The sequence below is a fragment of the Schistosoma haematobium genome, chromosome 3, assembly GCF_000699445.3.
Source record: "Schistosoma haematobium chromosome 3, whole genome shotgun sequence".
In the NCBI taxonomy this organism is placed as follows: domain Eukaryota; kingdom Metazoa; phylum Platyhelminthes; class Trematoda; order Strigeidida; family Schistosomatidae; genus Schistosoma; species Schistosoma haematobium.
This window is the reverse complement of record NC_067198.1, coordinates 2,424,571-2,449,184: the sequence shown is the minus strand read 5'-3', so window position 1 is coordinate 2,449,184 and position 24,614 is coordinate 2,424,571. Positions and strand designations below refer to the sequence as shown.

The window sequence follows — 24,614 nt, the reverse complement described above, 5'->3', positions numbered from 1 at the left end:
GTCCTAAATTCCACTGTTACCCACTATTTATCTTCCCCAATTGGCCTAAACTTAAACGAAATATGTGATCATTGAGTCTGGGTGTACACATTTTGCGCACAAATATATAGAACAATAGCATGCTAAGAAACAAACTATCGCTGGCTGTAACTACGTTCGAATTTGAATGTAAACTAGTGATTACTGAAGAAATGATTTGCTTTTACATGCATTTTAAAACAATAGTAACCAATTATATCATTTTAAAGACTATTATTAGGCAATAGGTTCGAGGAGTGGAATGGGGGAAGAGTGGGAAGAACTATTCATTAATATGGGGCAAGTATGGGTAATAAGTTTAAACTAGTTGTTTTAATGTTATTTGTACTTTTTCTAGTACGATCAACCATATAATTGTAGATTCATGAATACTATCTGTCGAAATAGAGCAATGACTAACAACAATGTTAGGGGTGTTTTTTTCAGTGTTATTATTAAGGAACGAATGTTGCAAACACTCACTGAAGCCTTATCCGCCGAGCTGCTGAGTTACATAAGTCATTTCATTAACAGGTTTAAGGTCATTTTAAGGGTGTAAAATTTTCACTTGATAACTGAACAGAGCAAATCTAGAAAGTAGTTTCAGCATTATAGAGAGTGGATTGTAGAACCAGTGATGCCGTACGTACAGAATGGCGGTAAACAGATAATCTACAAAGATAGACTGTGAGTGACTGATAACTGCTTTGGAGAGTTAATAAGCTGCAAGATAAACGGTTGCCGAAAGGTAACACAACGGCCAATAGTAAAACAACTTTGTTATGCACAAAATACCAAAAATAGAAATTTTATCAAACGTTGTTTGAGATATAAGTGATGGGTTGATCAAGGCTCTATAGACCACTCCAAAGTCAATTATAGTAAAGCTTGACTACTGGGCCTACTGTTCTGCTTATCATAATGCAAGGATACCTTCATTTCGCTCTTGATTGTAATACATCGTATTTAATAATAATCCGCAACAGGAAATTGAGACAATTTCTCCTTGTTCGGGACTAAACACTGAAATTTACGAAGGACATAATGAACTTACTGGCGCATCCTGATGCTGACAATCGTCAGACGACCAGGACATTTATGCTGGTAAATGTACAACAAGTGGATATGTCAAAATGCAACAGTCATTAGCATGAGCGGTTTTTGGTTGTTTTATAGTTTACAATATAGGCTGACAATCACTGGAGAGCCATTGTAAACCAGAAAGCATCGGATAGCCGATATGAGATTCATCACGAGTATTTATATATGACCCTGCCGGAATCGAATGCGTAACCTTTAGGCCTTATCGCGAACGTCTGACTTTAAGACCAGAGTTAATATCCAGTCGTTTACACGTCTAATTTCAACCAAATCATCATAATAATCAAATATCTTCCAATGCCACTAGTAATTGCCTCATATTCCCAATAGTCTAACTTCACTGGTTACAGCTTCTCGGGTACTGGGTTCAATCTCCGATGGAGCCATGGATGAACACTTCTAAATACCATACTAGGACAAGATAACTACTCGTTTCTTGTTGGTTTTAAAAACTGTAGGCCAGTCAATTCAGTTATCTGAACAATGTATAGGAAATCCCAGGCTGAAATATTAAGCTTTTAATCATGAATAACATTATTCACAACAATTCTAAATGGCAAACTAGAATGGTTACTAAATAACGATGCTAATTCTCAATTGATGTTTGATTTGAAGATACAATGTTTTCAATACAACGGATAATAAGTGATTCTTGTAACTTGATTTTGGTTCCATAGATTCATTAAAAACCAGAGTTATAAAACCTAAAATCTGTTTCCGATTATATCCCGATGAGAATAATGAATGGTAACTGTTAGAATCTATGTCTAGACTAACACTATAAATACATTTTTGTTGTATAGTTACTAAGTAACTAAACTATTCATATTCATGTCCCTCTTATTATGAGCTTTATTTTGACCTACGAACTATTATTATACAATTTACCATTCTTCAATTATGCCCTGTCTATCATTTACTACCCCCCACATTCACAGCCACTTTTGGCTAAATCTTGTACAAATATTGTTTCTTGTTTTATGGTACGATATTGTCTGTTTGATTTATATATAAACCCAGTATGTTTCAAATACATGATTCATATCACGGAGGCTGAGATTTGTATTCTACACTTAACAGTCAGGGCTAGGCGGGAATCAGGACCGATAAAGACTTTAGACTGCTTGTACGCGTTTTATGCGTCATTGGTCCGATCGATAATTCACTGTTCTCTAATTGACGGTATCGTTACGTTATATATTAATAAGGCAGAAGGGCACAAGTTATAACACCAATGTAATTTACCAAATCAAAACAGCTAATTTACTCTTAATCTTTTCGCATACAATAATAACAAGAGGAACAAAAATGGACAAAATCACTATATACAATTATCTATAGTGTAGTAAATACATCACATCACATTTGAAATAATCTCTTATCAACTATATTTAGAAGTATAATAAACCATAACAGAAGAAGTTATCACAAGGGTAAGGGTTGATGGGGGGGATATTTACTCAAATTAACTCAAGTAAACAAGAAATCAATTAGTGACTATATGAAAAGCAAATTACAATGAAAAGTATATATTCAACTATGATTTATTTACAATACCTTTTTATACAATAATAGTAATAATATCCATTCTCAGTTCATTGATATTAAATGGATATTGTTACCAAGCTAATTTCTTTTATCCCAATTTAAAGATTATTTCCCATAACAACAATAAAAAATCAATAAATAATATAAAAATATGAATTCATATACACAGAAACAAACAAAAAATGAGAAGAACAACATCTAATCAATCATTAATCTGATTCAACTATAACTGCATGTATTCCAGCTGCTTTTCTATCTAAATAACGTTGACGAGCAGCAATTAATTCTTCATCAGTAGTTACTCGTAAACGTGCCATTATTATTCCAGGTATTTTTTGATTCTTTTTATTCAAATAAGTATTTAGATCTTTCTTCGATTGATGAGAGGCTCTATTATGTGATATAATTGAGAAAATATAAGTATTACTAATAATAATAAATGAAGTTTAGTTGTTAAGGGATTGAGTGACAACCTTTGATTAAATTTATAGATGGACAAACATATTTATGAACTGTGTATAAAAATGATTATATATATATATATATATATATATATATATATATCGGTCAGGTTGTGTTGAAACATATATGTACAAGGAGGCATCCAACAATACAACCCCCAAATGTCCTGGTACGGCCAAGAGTAGGTAGAGTCAGCTCTCGCTCTCCAAATGCTCTCACACGACCACGTGCATACAGCCACTGACAGGGAAGTTCTACTCACTGACTTCTCGCGGCTAGGGTGTTCTTTACGAAACTCAGAGGACGAAAAGCGAAAGTCCGGCGCTTTAATCGGGTTAGTGGACATGGAGATTCCACCTAGGGGGGGTTTGGAAAACCCTGATCCCGAACCAATGGTGCACAGGGGCTCCAGCATCCTGGGGGAACAAATGGCGTATGAACCAATTATTGGTCACTGGCTACCATGGGACTGCATCTCCTCCTGACGTTGCTCCACTGTCTTGTGGATTAGACCTTTAGGTCAAAGGCTCCAGGTGTTGGGCACCCTGGAAGTATCCCAGCCCTCACATAACTCAAATGATTTATGTGGCGCATAGGCTTGTGGTGCCTCCTTGTACCAATGTTCATGTGTTTAAATAAATAAATAAATAAAATGTTGAAGTAAAAATGTTAACAATTGGTCAGATATTGTGAAATGATGAAACTTCAAACACAATGATATGCCTATATAGTAATATTTTGATCTATGAACTGAATAATTAAGCCATAAAATTTTCACATCAACACAAACTTAAAGAGAGTTTGATGATGACTTTGCAATCTCATTAGTTGTTCTTAGTAGTTGTGAAATCTTAATGGTTTCCACATGTAAAAGTACTGATTATTGCTTTCATCTATTATCATGTAGTTGTTTATGTTTTACTCAACTAACTGATAGATTGGGTTGAGTGATTGTATGAAATTTCCACATAATGAAACACATATAATCCAGTATAATGATAGAATACATTTAAATTAATATGAGCTAATTTACGTAAAAGCCTGTAAGTGAACTTTAATGAACTAAACAGAATGGGAGGTTTACAATCAGCAGTTATAAAACTCGAATCCTGTATGGTTGGGTTCTCAAAACACCCTGAAAAGGTTTAGCTATTCATATTTTTCCCATGTATCAGCGTCGTTTACTGCAAAGAATAAATGTCTGACTCCCCTGTCACTTTGATAATTTGTAACTGTATTAAGAGTTATTTGAAGCATAATTTAAGTTTTGCTGAAAACTATAAGTGTTGCATTGACCCATTATGTTAACATATGCGTTCACTATGACAAAGATATTTTGATTAGTCATAGCTATAACCGGATCATAACAAATATAATGCTATTTAAATCATATCAGTATACTGATTAGAAACAAAATAAATCCATATTTCTAAACAAAATGTTACATATATGTAATCATATACCTTGTTTTATCATCTTTACGATCACTTTCGGTTACACCATCATCATCATCACAGTTAGGAAAAGCTTTATTTGGTGAGGGTGATGATACATTTTTGTTATTATTATTATTATCATCATTATCATACTGCTCTGTAATAACATCGGTCTTTTTCCTTGTATGTTCTTTTACAGTTTGTTTTTTAATTGTAGATGCAGAGTTAGAGTCTGCTTCCAAACAATCTTCTTTGCTTGTAGTGCGATGATGGCATTCCTCCTAATTGGAACAGGTAATAATGTAAAAGTTGATTATTCTGGATTTATCTAAATACTAATGGTATATATAATTTTTCTATTTATATGATTATAAATACCAACACATCACACACAAGGTCACATTCTCTTAACTTACACTCAGAGTACAGCTCATATTCAAGTATCCGGTAAATGAGTTAGTTTGTATTATGTTTAAGATTTCTGAGTATGTACGCAGTGAATAATCCAAATACGAACGGTGCACCCACAATAAGGACTAAAACCAAGACATTTGCTAGTCATCAGGATGCAAGATTAAGCTTGACGCTACCCAGAACATATTCAAAGTTAAGATGGGTACCCGAAAGTAGCAGCAATCTTGTGAACATACACCTCAAAAGTAGTTGATTGAAATATGACCAGTAAGTACAGAGTTGAGTTGCATAGTGATTTGACAGTCACGGGTTGTAATGATTTCGTTCTACAAATTTGTATAGACTGTAACTAGCGCTAACTTTTAGCAGGCATTGCAAACGTGCTGCCCTACAACTGCAACTCGGAAATGGACTGGTTATTTACACCCCAATTAGCTTCAGCTAACATGAACGAGGGATAAAGAGTGTACCATATTACGTTTTTTCACACCATTTCTTACAGGAAAGACCATAACTAAATATAACACAAATGGAGTTTTATTTTTGAAACATTCTGGAATTGTCCGTTGACTGTTATTCTCAATGCTTTTTAAAACCAGAAAATGAACAGTAAAGTAACTAATGCTGGGGAGCATTAAACGTTATTTCCACAGCAGTGATAGTTGTGTGCAAAAATAGTCCATAGTTACTGCTTAAAGGTCTATTACTTTTTATTCAAGTGTCAGTAACCCAATGTTAGTGGATATGTGCCTCCTTGCAATAATTACATTACCTCTACGTATCAATAAAAAGCCAGGTGCTTGTCAGTTGGTTTTCTAGGAGATAATCAGAATGACTACAACTATGCACATCTCTAGTGAAAAATTTTCGCAAGGAGAGACATCAAAAGAGCATCAAGTGAATAACTAATAAATCCAACTTATCGAGTTAGAAAAGTGGCATTAAACTACTCGGTAATGTTTTTGTCCAATAATTATAGACTGCACATGCTGTTCCTCGCTATCAACACCTTGTTTCCCTAACACTTTGTACATGCTTCTCAGTAAAGATCAGGCAAGTGTACAGAGTTTCGTGCAATATGAGTCAAGTAAAAATGAAAGCTAGCAAACATGGCAGCCAATAAAAAAGGATCTTACTGTATATCCCGCAGATGTTTTATCTTGATTATCAAACATAAACCGGTAAAATCCCCCTAAGCCATCTTGTTTGCAAACATCCATAACTTTCTCTCTCTCCTCTTCTTCCTTGCGTTTTTCTACGAGTGCGCGAAGTTCACTTAATTTACTTTTGTACGCTGAGGTAACGAATGACTCCTTGTTGTTACACATATCAGATTCTGCTTCAATTTCCTTCTGAGCCTTCCGTTCGACACATAGCTCTCTCTCAAGTTTTCGCTCATTGGATGCCTTTATAAGTCTACCGACATACTTGGACTGAAAAAATTAAGATTTAAAAGACCCACTGTTTTGACGGTTTTTCTAGAAATATCTTCTGCTTTTTTATCGTGTATATCGTCTAAGTATTCATCGTATTGGAATACTGATGGGTCTTCCTCGAAGGCTTTTTCTAACTCTGTTTTTACCTGAATATTTTCAAAAATATGGAACGCATTGATACCCTTCGATTAATCCTATTCTGAGCTATGCAAGTCGTTTGAGAATAATCGGCTGGTTTCTGAAAATTTATCGTCAATAAACGATGAAACCCCTACAAGTTCTTTGTAGTTTTCCTCTTTATCGGATTCCTCGTTGAAGACGTCATTTACCGAAACCTTTATTTCATTTTTGGGCTTTCTAGTTGGGAAACTAAGACCGTACACCTTACCGCGTCCTTGATTCATAATAGACGGTAACCAATAGACATGCGATTTAATGTCCAATATATTTTGCAAAATACTTTGAATCAAACGTTAACTGTTGTTTCCGATAAATCCAATATCTTCACAAGCTTGAATCAAGTGAACGATTTCTTTTCACTCACTTTTTATCGTTTCAGAATGATTCTAGGTATCTGGTGACAGTTTCAGTTTGGAAAGGACAAGAGGCTAGATGGCCTGTGTTAGTCCTGGCTGTGATGGTCTCTTAGTTGATTCAACTGTCTTTTGAAAGAGTCAACAGATGCAATTTCAGCCACGTGTTGAGACACTGAATTCCATTCGTTGATGATTCGATGGGAAAGTCAGTAGTCAACTGACAAGTAGTTTGTCCTGAGCTTGTGAACATTTTTTGAGTGCCATCGTAAATTCTCTGCTTTGAAAGACAAAAATATTGGGGTGTCAGGTGCAAATTTATCACCAAATAATTTGAAAACTGTAATCAGGTTACCTCTAGTTCTTCGATATAGCAACGGGAAAATGTTTAGCTTAACCAGTCGATGATCTTACGGGAGCTTCGCTATTCCGGGAATCAGTCCAATTGCTGTTCTCTGAACCTTTTTCCAAAGTCGCTGTCTTTTTTAAACACGAGCTAGCCGCTTGCATGCAGCACTCAAGTTTAGGATGCATAAATAGTATATTCAGCGTTAAAAAGTTTTAGCGTCGACCCTACATACTGACCATGTGGCTATTGTACGACAGTGTGCAGTAGATTTTAAGTCGTAGCTAACAATGATTCTCAAGTCATTGTTTGTCTGAACAACAGGTAGCTCAGTGTTTTTCGTCACGTACGTATCTACCTTGTTCACCAATATGCATCACAATACGCTTGAAAATATTAATCGGCAACTGCCAATTTTCGATGGTCATTCATATACAAGAGGAATAAGACTGGCCCCATTGCTGTACCCTGAGGAACTCTGCTAGGCACAGTTTCCCAGCTAGATAACTTGGAGTCCACCCGTACTCCTCGTTGACGCTCGACTAAGAAGTCTTTCATCCACATCAATAAACTGCACCCAATCCCTGAATTTCTTAACTTATATAACACACGGTTGTGAGAGATTTTGTCAATCGCTTTACTGAAGTCAATGTACGCTATGTCTATAGGTAACTTTCAGTTTTTATGAGACAGGAATAGCCTATTCTAAAGCCATGCTGCTTTTCCGAAAGCATCTGGTTTTTATTGAGATACTTGAACAACACGTTCCGAAAAATCCAATCTAAAATTTTAACAACCACGCTAGTTAGGCTAACGGGTCGATAGTTCTCAGGTTTATGTTTCGTACCTGTTTTGAAGACAGAGATTACTATGGCGATTTTTCAGTCTTGTGGTAATCGACCATGGGTCACAGATAGATTAGAACATATACTTCAGAAGTTCACAACGAAGTTAGCTAGTTTCTTTGGTAACCTATGATGCATTTCATTGAGTTCCGTGGATTTGCCTGTTTCATGCTTATTTAGAAGACCAAAGACATAGAGTTTTTTGGTGGTCACGTTGTCCAGTGTGTGGGGGGGATTTGCATGGACTAGCAAGAAGGGTGTTTAAACGGTATATACATTTCTAAACTAGTTTGAGAATACTTGAGCTTTACCACAGTCGTTTTCAAAAATGGTGAGGCGTTACTGTCTCCTCATAGTGCTGGAATATTTCCTATTCTTTTAGTCCTTTACTTTATATACTAATATAAGAGTTTGTGACGTTCTATAAATTTCTTAGCTTAAGGAGGGTAAAGGCACGAGTTTTTCAAGCTTCTCGATATTGAGATTTTTCCTCATCTGTACCCATTAACCTAAGTCTTTCCCACATTCCTCTCCTCTTAAGTAGAAGGATGGGGACCTCATCAATGAACCATGGTGGAGGGTTTCTCGGCTCTTTTGATATAATCCATGGGATGTGAGGTGCGGTAACTCTTAAGTATAAATTTCGGAATGTGTGCCAAGCTGTTTCGATTGAGGACTCCGGGTCGATTGTACAATCCACTAACGATGCCGAGTGCATGGTATCTGGTATGTTTGCTTTCCAGACGTTAGGTCTGGGTTGAGCTAACGCGTGCTCGTGATTGACAGTTTTATGGAAGTCAAAAGTTAGAACTGTATGATCACTTTTACCTAAGGGTGGCATGTAATAGATGTTCTCAACGTCATCCTCATAGTGATTCAATATAAGACCTAGTAAGGATGATTCAGAGTCCGAGTCGTACCTAGTCACTTCTTTCACATGCTGTACTAGGGCACATGCAATAATAGCATCAACTAGTTCATGCCCGTAGGAATTTCCTGACAATTCAATCCTCAGATTCTTCCAGTCTACTCTCTGTGCATTGAAGTCTCCTCGGATTAATTATCAACCACTTTGTGACCAAATATTGAAGCTGTCTAAAAAGAACTCATGTACCTCACAGCTTACTGGGGTAGACCAAACAAAATAGCAGTTCTTGTTTCTTGCGTTTCAAACGGCAACTAACTAATTCTTACGTCCCAATCTCATGAGATATAGTGTCGATAATGGTAAATGGGATAGTGTTCCTAATGAATAGAGCTAGTACTCCTCCTTTACGCTTCTGGATTCTGTTGGCTCTTACGTGAAACCTTCAAGATCAAGTTCCATACTATATACGTATTTGCTAATTTTCTGTGACTGCGATTACATCTGGCTTGGTAGAGTAAATTTGCACACCCAGTTCAGATCGCTTATTAAGCAAGCTTCGAGCATTTGTGTAACATATCCGAAGCCTATTTAAATGGCTTCGTGCTGCATCCATAGTGGATTCGCTATCATTCCCTGTTGAAACCTCACAATCCGAAAATTTACAATTTTCAGGCCCTTACTGTTAAATCTTTTTCGGCTTCTCATCTTTCTACATGATCTGCGGGCTGTAAGTCCTTACAGACAAAAACTCCTGACCCGTTTAGTTTATGTCCATTCCGTAATATCAAGTCCCATTCATTAGGAAATTTAAATACTACTTTAAGCAGCCTAGTTTATATGTTACAAATTCATTTGGCTAATTTGTCTATACACCTTTAGCAACGTATTCGGAGGCATAAGTTGATTACGTATCTGTCCTACAAACCTAACGTCATGCACAAAACGAGTTTTGGGTTCTGAGCTTTCACTTTATGAAAGATAACTGACCTGTCACTGTGATCAGTGATTAATTTCTCGGCTAATTTTAGGGAAGGGGTTGGATTTTCTTTATTAGCGTTATGTCGTTTTTTGTTCTCGACCTGTACCCACTCATCAACTTTCGTCGGATTAGCAACTACAAACGCACCAAACATACTGTGGAATTCCGGAATGGTATCGATGACTTGGGCAGTCAGGTTGTTTCTCCTGTTAGAAACGGATTTAGCCTAGTGATTGGGATTTTGAAGCGTTTCCCACCGTTCAACGGTGGAAGTCTAGCCACCTCACTGCACAAATTCTAGTCAGTCTGGGAAGTTTAGTCCTAACGTCATTTGCATTTCTCAAACTTTTGCTGTGTTCTTACGCAGCAAAAGTACCATTTCTGATCTAAAGAATCTATTCCAAGCAGCACAGATGCTGTAGGTTTGCTGAGTAACATCATTGTCCCATTGACAGGTCTGCGGTATAAGTTGTCAGCAAACTTGGAAAATGACAGTCGTAAAACGGGTAGACAAATAAGGGCGCGCAACGAAAACATGAATAGAGATATCGACAGGTATACCATCGTTCGAGCATGCATTAGCACTAATGATGACATGTTAAAACTCAGCAACATCATCACGTCTACGGTAATGGACTCCCTCAATAAACTCGGGTCTCCCAGCTCAGGGTTCTTGGATGCAAGAGTAGTTCCCAAAAACTCTGTAGGTGATTGGACTCACGTTAACAGAGCTAAAAAGAACCAGGCGTCACCGTCTAAGCTGAACACCCCAAGTGTCGCACTTACTGAAATCCGATGGGAACGCAAGAACACTGCCCAACATACCGTATTCTGAGCGCAACCTCATCCGGAACATCCATAAAGAATCTTGCGAGAAGATTTTCCGCAGAAGAAATATAATTGTGCAAGGTGTACCTGAAAACACCGACCCTAGTCAAGCAAAATTTTATATTAGGGAATGGAAATTCCTTGAGCAGTCCTTGAGGCTCGAAAACATACTGACTTAACATGTGACGAGACTAGCCAAGAAGGACGGTGATTCTAGACCCCGGCTAATGAGGATAACTTTCCCATCCTCCCATATGGCCGCTGCAAATCCGGAAGCATTTCGTGCCAACGGACGTCGGTCGCTAACTGGAATCCCTGCGCTCCCGGATAGGCCACATGACGCCAGGGTCAAGCACAAAGGCAAGTTGGAGCTGACCATTCAACTTGTGGACTGTCTTGATCATAAAAAAAAACGTGTAAAGGACAGGGCCTACCAGCTCGGCAGGTCTTATATAGGTAGGCTACCTGTCCATTCACGTAAGGCTCATAAAGACAAACAGGTAGCTCACGCTTTTCAAAATGAAAGCATAAACTGCTTATACATGAACGCCGCGGGTCTACCAAATAAAATGGGTGAGCTACGTGAACTTGGCAATGCTAACAAGGCTCATCTGATAAGAATATCTGAAACTTGGATATCTTCTCAGTTTGCGGACCAGGAGCTAGCAATACCTGGGATGTCTTTGTTCCCCAATGATAGAAAAACAGGGATTGGGGTGGAGTAGCCGTATACATACGATCTTGCTTGGAGGTAAACCAAGCTCATAACTATGAGTTCAACAATCTTGATGAGTCTGTATGGTGCTCTGTAAGATTGTTTACTACTTTGATGTGCCTAGTCGGGGTCATCTATAGGAATCCCATTGCTGACAGTCGTGTTCTGGGAGGACTATCCCGCTCTACGCGTCTCGGTTTCACTCATATCCTGATTCTAGGGGACTTCAATCTCCCTAGAGTCAATTTCGCGGAACATACGTATAATAGAAGTGAAAACTCGACTGAAGCTCGGTTCTTCAACCTCATTGAGGATTTGGGATTATACGAAAATGTGAAGTCGGCAACTCGTTAGAAAAACAATTAGATACCGTCGCGCCTAGACTAAGTATTTACAAACGAAGAATTTCTAGTTGACAACCTCTACATCCTGGCTCCCCCCGGGGAAAAGCGATCATGCCGTTATAGCCTTCAGGTTTGTCAGAAAAACTGAGCTAAGACACCCAACCAACATCAGGCGCTGGAATTTCAAACGATTGGATGTGTCAGCTCTACAGGGCTATATAAAACATGTGGATGGGGGTGTTCACCCTCAACTTGATATGAGCGCTCATTGGGACTTCTTACTGCACACGCTCTTATGTGCTACCAAGCAGTCAGTTCCTCAAACGGTCATCAATAACTACAAGCAACCTACAAACATCACGAACCACACTCTTCGCCTGCTAAGCCGCAAAAGGCACTGTTGGGCAGAATACAAACGAACTGACAACAACGGCGCGAACAGGCAATACAAACATATAAGGAATATATGCACGAAAGCTATAAAGGATGACAGGCTTCAGTACCAGATCACGCATATGGATAAATTTGTCTCCAATCTGAGAAAGCTTATTCCGTTATACAGCCCCTCTTCATCAAGCCAAAACTGGAGTTTCCCAACTACTAGGTCCTAATGACACGACCAATAACGACGGCGACGCCGCCAACCTTTTGGCTGAACAATACTCTTGGACATTTCAACAGATCCTCATCAACTATACCGATGACAGCTTCATCTGCAACTGCACAGGACTTTCCGTGGTGAACCTGAACGCTGACTTAGTGTTCCGGAAACTGCGACACCCAAGAAAAGACACTTCTCCTGGCCCAGATATGGTTCATTCTGCAGCCTCAATCCTGGCAACAGCGATTAGCGTGATGTTCTCACACTCGCTAAGCCGAGGCAAACTACCGGAACATTAGAAGCTGGCTCACATTACACCACTTTTCAAAGGAGGTCGACGCAAAGAACCTTCAAGTTACCGACCGGCGGCTTTCCTCTCTATACATTCAAAAATCATTGAGTCCCTGATATCCAATTGTATACATGACTATTTACTGTCCTTAAATTTCTTCGCACCCCAACAGCATGGTTTCAGGAAGGGTTACTCTTGTATGACCAACCTGCTGACTTCGGTGGACAGATGGACAACCATTAGATGGTGGTTGGAGGTAGTCGACAGGAAACCCTGGACCCGGGTTTCGTGCTACTTGACACTCGTCACCAAGCTGTACCTGTAATCCTGAGAGAACTGATGCTCCAACCACCATCTAATCTCAATATATAGTGCCCGCAATGTCGAGTCACCTAGACTGGTGGCCACATTGCAACATGATCGATAGCATTCGATCTGCACACATGATATTGATCACCACCTAGTGATCAGTCAATTGAGATGGACAACCATCCTTGATCGCAAGGGGCAGGTTGATATAATTTGCCTTGATTTCCAAAAGCTTTTGACAGGGTCAACCATATATATCTTATCAATAAGCTCAAACGATTGAGTATCAGACCACTTCTGACTGATTGGCTCATTTCATATCTGAAAAGTCGACATTTCAAGGCCAGGGTTAACTTTACTTTATCTTGGGCTATGGAATGTCCTAGTGGGGTCCCCCAGGGCTCAGTACTAGGATTTCTTGTCTTCTTGACTCATATAAATGATCTTCCACAACAGGTAACGTCGGACTTATTACTTTTTGCTGATGACGTGAAATCTGAAGAGAGATACACAACCAAGACGATATACTTGCACTTCAGGAAGATTTGATTCGACTTCAAAGTTGGGCAGACGATAACGGACTTAGCTTTAACACTTCATAGTGTAAAGTAGCCCATCTGCGACATGCTGCGGACAACAGTTACAACAAGTTGAAAAAGATTTAGGGGTCTTGGTGCCTACGATTTAAAGTCCTACGATAACTATGACAGAAATGCCTTTCGAGCAAACCTTGCACTGATAACATTGAAGCGAATCCTTGGCCAGTTTGACGGAAGAACATTCCACATAATCTTTAACAGTTTTATTCGTCCCCATTCATAGTAAGGAAACATAGTACTTCCTCCCTCACTCCAAAACGATAATGTCACTCTGGAGCGTATCCAATGACGCGCCACAAAAGCAGTTCGGGGACTCAAATTCAAACCTTATGAAGAGAGCCTTCAATCATTTAACCTTTACTCATTAGAGTATAGGCGTCTTAGAGGTGACCTTCTGATGGCTTACAGTATCTATAACACTGCTGGACATCCACTTAAACACCTACTTAAGCTTAGTCTCAACACAAACCTAAGGGGTAACACACCTAGAAACTAGAGAGACACTACAGCAGAACGGACTGTAGACGCAACTTCTACTCTTTAAGAGTTGTCAAATGTTGGAATTCGCTGACGACTGAATTAGTCCAAACGACTTCCCATGGGTCCTTTGAGAGGAAACTTGACCTATTATTAAGGACTAAGGGTAACATCTTATTATGAATTACCAATTTCTTTTTTTAATCTACTATAGTTAATATACCTAGGTTCCTGCCTGGAGGTTTTGGTGATCCACTGCTAATAAACACGGAAGCCTGTTAAGCGAAAGCTTCTTCTATTCCATCCACAACCATTTGAACCATTTGAACTATTTTGAATCTGCGGACTTGTAAGTTTTTTAATTCGAGTAAATGCGTTTTTCTCAGGGTGTTGCAGTTTCTAGAACTAACATACATTGGACTACCAGGAGATAAGTCAGTTCATTGAAATATGAGAATAGTAAAGTGGTAATTCAAGTGCTAAGAGATGATTATTTCAAGAATAAATAATTAACTTGCCTAACTGATAGTGTGTAAGGATGTGGAATCGAAGTATTTGGTAGGTTTTCGCTCTTCGTGTGCAAGTCCTCGGGGTTAACCCAAGGTGTGTGATAATGATATTCCAGTAGGGTGTTCATGTTAGGGTGACTTGAGGTACTTGGAATGTTGAGTACCGTTGTCAGATCACTTCTTATCCTCCTATAACATGTAGCAAGCATTCAACGCCTTGCTTAACACAAGATCTTTTCTTTACAGGAGTGTGCTTTGTCAAAGGTATATTGTATAGGGTAGATTTCCGAATCATAATCCTCACTATATCCAAGTGGTCAACAGCTGTTAGCTTACACCACGCTTATGAATATACAACATGCTTAGGGTACCTCCTCGTGATCGTGTAGACTGGCCTAGTATAAAGAATATAGGGAGCGTTCTCGTCGCTCTCCCCAAAGTACCTCGTTTATGACCACGTTAAATGCCGTCTACGCCAAGGTCAATACTTCCCGTTTGTGCTTGGACATGGACATCTTCGACTATTAACTGATCATTTGATGATGGATGGTCTAATTTTGAAGGTTTTCTGCCTTTACCTCATCTCGTGGCGTCACCTACATGCTTAGTCTGGTCTAAAATTTTCATGGTCCGACTATTTGTTTGTGGAACCGTCTTACGTGCGTCGTGTCCCTAGTACTAGAATTTAGAGGTAGCCAAAGTAAGAACCGACAACAATCTCCTCTCAGTTCCCCTGAGTTATAAATACCTATAACCATGCCGAAATGACATAAAACGAGTGAAAAGAAATCGACAGGTTTATATGAGCTAGTCACAAATATATTGGATATTAGGCCTATTTAATTGTTGTTGTTGTCATAACAACTAGTAGTGGTTTGTCAACTTTCGTAATGGTAGCATTTTATTAATGACGACTGTTATGTACTAACCTTTCAGGGCTTGTTAAGTCTTTTAAGGAGATTGAAATCCAAACCAGAACAAGAAATAAGAATTCTTCTTCTTGGTTTAGATAATGCAGGAAAGACAACTTTGCTTAAACACTTGGCATCTGAAGATATAACTCAAACAACTCCCACTCAAGTACTTAAAAAATTATTTATTAATTTTTCAGGGGTTTAACATCAAAAGCGTTCAGTCACAAGGGTTCAAACTGAATGTTTGGGATATTGGAGGACAGCGAAAAATTCGCCCATATTGGAAAAACTACTTTGAAAATACAGATATCTTGGTAATTATTTCTCCTCTTCTTTATAGTATCCTAGATTTATGTGATCGACAGTTCAGATAAAAAGCGCTTTGAGGAAACCGGAGAAGTAAGTTCTGCTTTTTTTATAAAAATATCTACATGCAAAAAGGACTACTTTGTTTACGGTGATAAACTTTGCCAATCCCTATTATCCGTTTGTATTTTATAGCTTTTTTTGTTTATTCACTGATATTTGTCGGTTATCACAAAATTTATTGAACCAATTATGGGCGATGGTACCTGGCTATATAGTCCATAATGAATAACAACTCAAAATTTCTGAAGTAACTGGTAGGAAACTGTAGTTTCACAAACATAGGTAGACGTTTTCATACTCTCTAATCTTGCCTTTGTACCATCCCATAATATGTTGCAGTTTCTCGCCACTAATCTTAATGCCATTTTACAAAATATCATTTCAGTTAATTCGCTAATTTTTTGTCACATTTTTCTGCCCATTTTATTTGGGTACACTCTTACCCTTGTTGCTCTCTTAATCTACATCGATTTAGTCTTACAACCTTTATCTCAACCAACTGGACGAACGCCCTGTAAAAGGGCGATTGTTTATTGTAGCCCTGAGATGAATTCATTTACCTAGTATCAAAATATATTAAAATATATAGAATATGAAAATCTGGTCAAGAATAAGTTCTATTAGAAAAACAGTTTAGCTAAGATACCTAATATAAACTTCTCTCAGATAATGAGGTTTCCTTTAATTTTATGAAGAATTTGATTGGAAATCATAACTAGTTTCTGCTCTAGATCAAATCGGACATTTCACATCGTATTGAAACATCATCCTAATAGCTGCAAACTGAATATGCCAGTAAATAATTTCTCATTCTGAGTGGTTTAATGGGTTTCAAGATGCGTTCCCAACGTAGCTAGTATTGATGGGTCTAATTGGCTTAAGACACATAGTCAAGCATCCATACCACTTCATAATACGTTACCGCGTTCATACTATTTTCAGCTCCCGGAAAACCTGAATGCACTATACTAATTATTGATATCGTCTACTTAGTAACGATCTATGTGATTAATAGTTATCCTCTAAGTAGAGTTTTCAAAGAAGCCTAATATTAGTGTTGCTTAGTTGCTCCTCATAATACGGCTTTCTATTAAATCCAAGCACTTTGAATGACTGAGCAGTAATCCATAAGCACTGGTGATCACTTACAAGCGACAACAGTAGGTAGCCTTCTGAAACTACAGACCAATTGTAAGTGAAATAAAGAAAAAATGTGGTTTTCCAACATATTATGTTTTAGATAGATACTGAACTTTTATTGGTATAAAATACAAGCGAACTGATGCACCTTATTTGAACTTTTGGCACAAAAGACCGGCTACTTGATGTACAAAGTGCAGATTTGTTTACTTGACTTAACTCCCTGTCTTTTATAGTGATGCATAGTGATACTCCTCGGCTAAAAAATTTGAAGTAGATGGAAAGTCTCAAAAATCCACGGTTTCTGGTTAAAAACCAAGTGCTTTAGTGATTTAAGCGTATCAGAAGAGGGGATAGATTTTTAACACTCGTTAATATCCATACAACTATCCAAACAAGATAATTCAGTCCATTTTAGTGACTGACAACTAAATCATAATTTATTCACAATATCTTTTATGGTTCAATAAAAGTATTTTGTACAGCTGTGATTCACAGTGTTTTCATTAACTGTAAACTTTAATCATGAACAGTTTATCAGGGTGTGTTCAGAATATATTTGTTCCCTTGTTCGGGAAAATTCTAATGTTGGAATAGTATGTCTTTTTGTTTATGGCTGATCTATACAGCAAATTTTCCTGACAACAATATCCCACGAATTATTGGTGGCTAGGTTAAAATACTATCCATTGTGTGAATGTTATAAAATCACTTGAATTCGATAGTATTAAATCGGTTTACGTAAATACGCCTAATAAATGAAAATTCAATATCAAACAACTCTAAAGAATTGAAGGTGGATGTGATATCAAGGAATGTTGCGGCTTTTGAGATCTATGAATGATACAAAACCTACTTATATCACCCATCTACCCTATTCTTTAAATATTTGTTCCTCCTATTCCTTGTTGATTACTTTGTGTTTCATTTACTGCATATTGTAAGATACCTGAGTCTCATACCAATAATGTTGCTATTGTTTAAAGGTCTACGGAACAGTTAGTTTATTCTAGTGATGAAACAGTATCTAAAACTAACATTGGAGTTGAATTCTCGAAAAAACTTCATCCCTTTATTTAAAAATTAATGAAAGGAGGTAGCTCATGATAGTTTCCTATGCATTCGTAGCATATAAATTTGCTCCTGCAATTTTAATTTCGCTGACAAGTGAGTGATATTTTATTGCTATTTAGTCCTTTACTTAAGTGGCTCGATCAGGTGGTTTTATAAATCTTAACTTGTTTCTCTGACCTTCGTGTACGGTGTTTTTCAAGTTCGATAACATTTTTTGAACCTGAATTTGAATTGTAAAATTTCCCCGGATAGTGTAAAATCTTTTACTATCTCAAACACCAAAGGATCCACGGGAATCCTCTGTTGCTTTTACTACCTCAGATGAGATAAAAATATTTCCTTAAAGTGACCGATTATTTAGCCCATTTTTATACTTCTTGTTTCATAGAATGTATTTCCCTCATAGGAACTCTTGGAACTTTTATCAGAAGATAAATTAGCTGGAGTTCCTTTAATAGTGTTCGCCAACAAACAGGACTTGCTCACTGCCGAACCAGCAAACAGAATATCAGAAGGGCTTGGATTACTAACTATTCGAGATAGACCATGGCAAATTCAGGGCTGTTCAGCTATAACTGGCAATGGTGTACAAGTAAGCTGAAATATTTGTTTTGAATTTTAGGAGATTGGTTCATTATTTATGAAATATTTCTCTATCAGTATTACTGATGTGCGATACTCAAAGTTTATATATATGTATGCAAATTTCCGGACTCTGGGTTTGTGTCAATAGTGTATTATCCAAAGACGAAACAATTAAACTATTCTAAGCAAAGGTGGATAGTGACTAGCAGTGAAATCCAGGACGCGCAACACTTCGTCCTATTTGGGACTCATCAACTGGATGTACCTGCATCTCAGAGTTGATGCTCACTTTGATTTTCACATCGCAAAAACAGGTGGCTATCAGGATTCAGTAGCTAAGTGGATAACATGATATCGTTTGAAGCGAACGGTACTGGATTCGAATCTCAGAGTAAACATCAACTATGGTATGCAGGTACATCTAGCTGACGAGTCCTAAATAGGACGTGGTGTTGTACATTCATTATCCCACTGCTATCCACTATCCATCTTTGCTTAGAATGCTTGAGAGTTAAGATAATATCGAGTCAATACACACAGTATGCAAATATACCAATAACATACTGATCAATTGCAGTGCTAAACATCAATGGAAAGATTCAAGTAAAAAATACCGAGGGAAATTAAACTATTCATTTCTAAAAATTTAACACCTGTAGATCCCTCTATTGTAGTTACGCATCATTTTCCAGTATATCAACATAAAACAATTGCTATAATTAGATCAAAAGTTGTTGTATTCATAATTCAAGTTAAGGTGACACTGATTTTTATGAATACTGACAATCAGTTATTTGTAACTGTTACGTTCTTGATCTGTCCATCCAGTTTTGGTGCTGAGGACTTGTCTAATCTGGAGATTAAGACTTTGACGCGATAGGGTGGCCGGCTTAACCTTGAGGCTAGTACGCGTGAGAGAAGAAAACTATTCTATCACCTGATTGGCTGACAAGCACGCGAGTGAAAGAAGAGAAGTCGACTGGGACACTACTCGATTTATTCTCAATTCCGGTTCGGTTCCCAATTTCCCGGTTGCAGATCAGTGTGGAGAAGATACACGAATAAATAGATGACTAACCTGACCTGGCTCCAGGAGTTATCTCACTATGAAATGATGTTTCACATTTGAATGATCAGTTTTCAAGAAAGAAATAACATAAGTTGTAGTGAAACAATATCCATTCAATTATGTCATAGATTATTTACAGCTGTTTAAACTTGAAATGTCATGTGGCAGTTTTATAAGCAAAGATAGGTAGTGGCTAGTAATGAAATCCAGGATGTGCGACACTATGTTTTATTTGGGACCCATCAGCTGGATGTACCTGAATCACAGAGTTGATGTTCACTTCGAGACCCGAACCCAAAAATACCGTTTGCTTCAAACGCCATCGCGTTATTCACTTAGCTACTGAGTCCTGATAGTCATTGTGTGAAGTTTATCTTCACTTAGTATTATTTGCTTATATCTTCCCCTTGTTATTTAAGACTGTAATTAATCAGTCTCTTTTTGGCATATGTACATCTTGTGCAAACTGCCTTGAGTCCCGGAGTGAACATCAACTCTGGGATGCAGGTACATTCAGCGTCCTGGATTCCACTATAAGTTGCCATCCATCTTTACTTAAAAAGCTTGTGACGTAAGACAATATCGAGACAATCCGCACAAGATGCAGATATGTCAACATAAGACTGATGAATTGCAGTCTTTAACAACGATCGGAAGATTCAAGCAAACAATGCCAAATGAATCATATAGCTAGTTATTCAAAAACAGAATGTATTTAAGTTTCTTAGATAATATGAATATTGAATACTATAAACTATCTATCTATATCAATATCTATCATCTTACATGTCAATCAACACTGTTCAATGATTCAATACGGCAACATAATGACAATAAAGATTTTTGTGAATATATTTCACACATAAAATAATTAGGTTTTTCAATTGATTTTATTTTGTCATGACAACATGATTATTTCACTGGTTGAAATTATGAGTCAATTGAAGTTAGACCACCATGGAAAACCTGGAAGTGAAATTCCTAAAATCTCCACAAAAAAGCCCTTCTGATAATAATCATCTGCTCACTAGTAACTAACTTGAAGAGATACTCCTTGAGTTCTAATGAGAGACCGTTACCCCTGGATTTCAATCAGGCCTGTTGTGAGATATCAACTCACTGATGACAATGGTGTACGGTGGCGCAACCTCGTGGATTGGTTGAAGTTAGACATTAACACCATTGGATGCCGGTTCAATGGTCTAGTGGTTAAGTGCTCACGCGCGAAAGCAGTAGGTCCTGGGTTCGAATCTCACAGGGGACGAGGTCGTGGGTGCGCACCGCTGAGGAGTCCCATACTGGGACGAGGCGGCCGTCCAGTGCTCCCAGGTTTTCCATGTTAGTCTAGCTTCAATTGACTCATGATTTCAACCAGTGAAATGTCTAAAATCTCCACAAAACCTCTTCTGATGACATGATTATTGGTTTACAATTAATCACTTCTTTGTTACCCACTTACTTATTTACTTACTTACGCCTGTTACCCCTAATGGAGCATAGGCCACTGACCGGCCTTCCTTTCTAGTTCTATCCAATTCCTTGTTCATTCTTCTCATATCTATCTCTATTTCTCAACGTAATATGTTCTCTATTGGTCTTCCTCTTATCCTTTGGCTTTGAGGATTCCAATTGAGGGTTTGCATTATGACATAGTTGAATGTTTTCTTCAATATGTGTTCTATCCACTTTCAGCACTTCATCTTTATATTCAAGTTAAAATTTCATAAAGTTCATTCTTATCAATATTATCTATTTTAGGCGTTTTTCTTTTGTTTGTTTTTTTCTTTTTCTTTTCTTTTCTTTTTTTGTTTACGTTTTTCATATGACAACAATTTAGTCAACATATAAAAAAAGGTTTCATTAAAATGTATAAAAAATTACTGGATTTTTTTCATAATGAACTCCACTTTGATACTGTTCACTGAATAGGAAAACAAAAACAAACAAACAAAAAAAACAAAATCAATATTGTTTCCTTTTTTTATGATTCATATTTCATCTTTTCATGTTGCCATGGTAACTATGTTGTAGTCAACACTTAATGTGATCAAATCACTATTATTATTATTATTATTATTATTATTATTATTATTAATTTAATGATTCGATTAAATTCTTCAGAAAATTTTCCAAAATAATATTTTCTTTCAAAGATTTAAAGAATCTTTAGGAATTTATGAATAAAAATTTTCATTATTAAATCAAAAAAGAATATCGGAAGGGGTTTTGTGGAGATTTTAGAAATTTCACTGATTGAATTCATGATTCATTTGAAGCTAGACCATCATGGAAAACCTGTGAACACTGGACGGCCGTTTCGTCCTACTATGAGACTCCTCAGCAGTCACAATTGATTAATCACTGAGTGGCGATCAATGTCATGTGTGTCTAGTCCTTCTGTTTTGATTTGGTTTTTCTATGATCATGTTTCAGAAGGAAAAAAGTTTTTTTTGAGTCAGTATATATGACAATGAGATTCTAAATCCTACTTATTTATCCTTCATTTCAAAACACTTTTTTATTATTATTTGAACACATAAACATTAGTACAAGGGGGCACTAAATATATATGCGCCACACAATAACAATGTGGTCAGTAGTAGTTGTCATTGATTTGTGTGAGAGCTGTGATGCTGCCCGGACGCCCAAACCAATGCAGGTGGTTCTCTTTGGGTGGGGAGCACGTTCGGATTTCTTGACCTGAATGTTTAATCCACAAGACAATGGGGCAACGTTAGTACATGAAGTTTCATGGTAGCCGGTGACCAACAATAGGTTCATACGCCTTTTGTTCCTTCAGGATCATAGAGCCCATGTGTTCACATTGCAACTTGGTCGACAGCATTCGATCTGTACTAAGAAGGATCTGACACACATGACACTACTTTGTACATTACTACCGCAGATAATTTGAAGAAAAGGTGCTTTGTCGACAAGTACTTACATTTTATATCAATTTTAACTACTGAATCACTAATTATAGCGAATTTATAACTAGCCATATAATTGGACGAAACAAAACGAAAAAAATTGAAAAATGGGCTAAAAATTTTTTTAAATATCAGAAGGTGTTTTTGTGGATATTATAGTGATTTCAATAGTTGAGATCATGAGTCAATCGAAGCTAGATCACCATGGAAAACCTAGAAGCACTGAATGGCCTTTACGTTCTATTGTGGGAATTCTCAACAGTACACATCCACGATCCTATCTCGTGAGATTTAAACCCAGAACCTTTCGGTTTCGTGCGCAAACGCCTAACATCTAGACCACTAAACCAGTCAAGTATCCAATAGTGTTAATGTCTAACTTCAACTAATCCAAGAAATTGAGCGATAAATTCATCATTTTCTTCAGTATGTTATTATCTCAGAATAGATCTGGTTGAACTCCACCGGACACTGCTTCTCACTGGAACTCCAGGAAATAAATCTTGAAGCTAGTCACTAGTTAGCATACATATAAAATAATGATATTCATCATTCTTCATTGTTTATCTATTTTCAAAATCCATATATACTTATAAGTAGTATAATTTGTTTCTATTAAATTTTATTGTTTTTTTTTTATAGGAAGGGATAGAATGGGTGATAAAATCAGTGAATACTCGTTCAAAAATGAAATAGAATAAAATACAATTTATAAATATTAAATATTATTTTATTATTTATCTTATAATCTACCATGATTACTGTACAGTGAATCCATGAATAGTACATTATACTAATATGATTTCAATTAGTTACCATGTCAACAAGATGATCTAGTGCCAGTATTCAATTATGGTTTAAGAAGAAGAAGAAGAGAAGCTTTTATGAAGAGAATAGATCCATTTTGTTTACGTTTTCCCATTACATTGAAACAGATGCATTTCGAAACCTCTTTGAATTTTCTTTCTTTTATCTTCACCTTTTTCGTCATCGTTGCTGTTGTTGTTGTTGTTTTTGTTCTTGGAAAAGATGCTTGAATATTTAAATGTATTTATGTAAGTATATAAGTATATTAATGTTTATATCATTAAACATTGCAAATACATGTTTTCATTTTGATAATTCAATATTGTTTACTCAGTTATTAAATGTTACTGATGAAGTGAAAATTCAGTCAGTCAGTCAGTCAGTCAGCTACAACGTAGGACTAGGCATATGTATGCATCGGTCCAAGTTGCCATACCTCATTAACACAACAAGATGAACACCGGATTCATAAAAGTAGTTAATTCGGTTGTGGTAATATATAAAAGAAAGATTGCATATAAGGATATAGTACAGGAAGAAAGAATTAGTTATTAGAAAGAAAGATATGAAGTGATTTTAATCTCTTAATTTAAGGGAAGACAGAGAGTGTATATACCTACATACGCCATTGTGATCGATTCTGAGCCATGTCACCAAGAGTCTGTAGTGTGGCTTCGAGTCACAATTGACTATGATCACCACTACAGGAAGGTTGTGTACCAAATATCAGAAGGTAATTGAAAGTTGTGGCGAAGTATATTTATTGGTGATCTCGTCTTATCGAAATAATACCGAGATTGTACCAAAGGAGTACAAGCGGATTTACTGAGAAAACGTAAGTTCGTGCAAGTTCACAATCAACAGAACGAAAAATAGAAGAATAATGGATATCTTTAGTACAGTTAAGCAAACAAGTACAGTAAAACAATCACTGGTGCAATTGGTTATAATAATAATTGTTTCCATTAAACCAATCGCGTTCTCTTGATAAAAGTAGATCACTACAAGTCTCCAACCATTGGTTACGATAGTCATGCGGAACCCAACCAAGTAGTCCGCATTTACC

At 37.0% G+C, this 24,614-nt stretch overlaps 2 protein-coding genes across 2 annotated transcripts; one reads left to right on the top strand and one right to left on the bottom strand.

Moving 5' to 3' along the window:
* Positions 1 to 1,807: 1,807 nt before the first annotated feature.
* Positions 1,808 to 6,819, bottom strand: NSRP1 (Nuclear speckle splicing regulatory protein 1; the record flags this gene model as incomplete). The annotated part of the gene is made up of 6 exons (XM_035729910.2): positions 1,808 to 3,057; positions 4,593 to 4,846; positions 6,116 to 6,412; positions 6,442 to 6,561; positions 6,597 to 6,653; positions 6,691 to 6,819. 6 exons carry the CDS (start codon positions 6,817 to 6,819, stop codon positions 2,877 to 2,879), a joined length of 1,038 nt encoding a protein of 345 aa, XP_035585395.1. The 3' UTR covers positions 1,808 to 2,876.
* An 8,452-nt stretch (positions 6,820 to 15,271) lies between these two features.
* Positions 15,272 to 23,555, top strand: ARL3 (ADP-ribosylation factor protein 3). Its single transcript, XM_051212760.1, has 6 exons — positions 15,272 to 15,553; positions 15,597 to 15,740; positions 15,772 to 15,888; positions 15,923 to 15,973; positions 18,564 to 18,749; positions 23,384 to 23,555. The coding sequence occupies exons 1-6, from the start codon at positions 15,551 to 15,553 to the stop codon at positions 23,435 to 23,437; spliced, it is 555 nt and encodes a 184-aa protein (XP_051068673.1). The 5' UTR covers positions 15,272 to 15,550; the 3' UTR covers positions 23,438 to 23,555.
* The last annotated feature ends 1,059 nt before the right edge of the window (positions 23,556 to 24,614 follow it).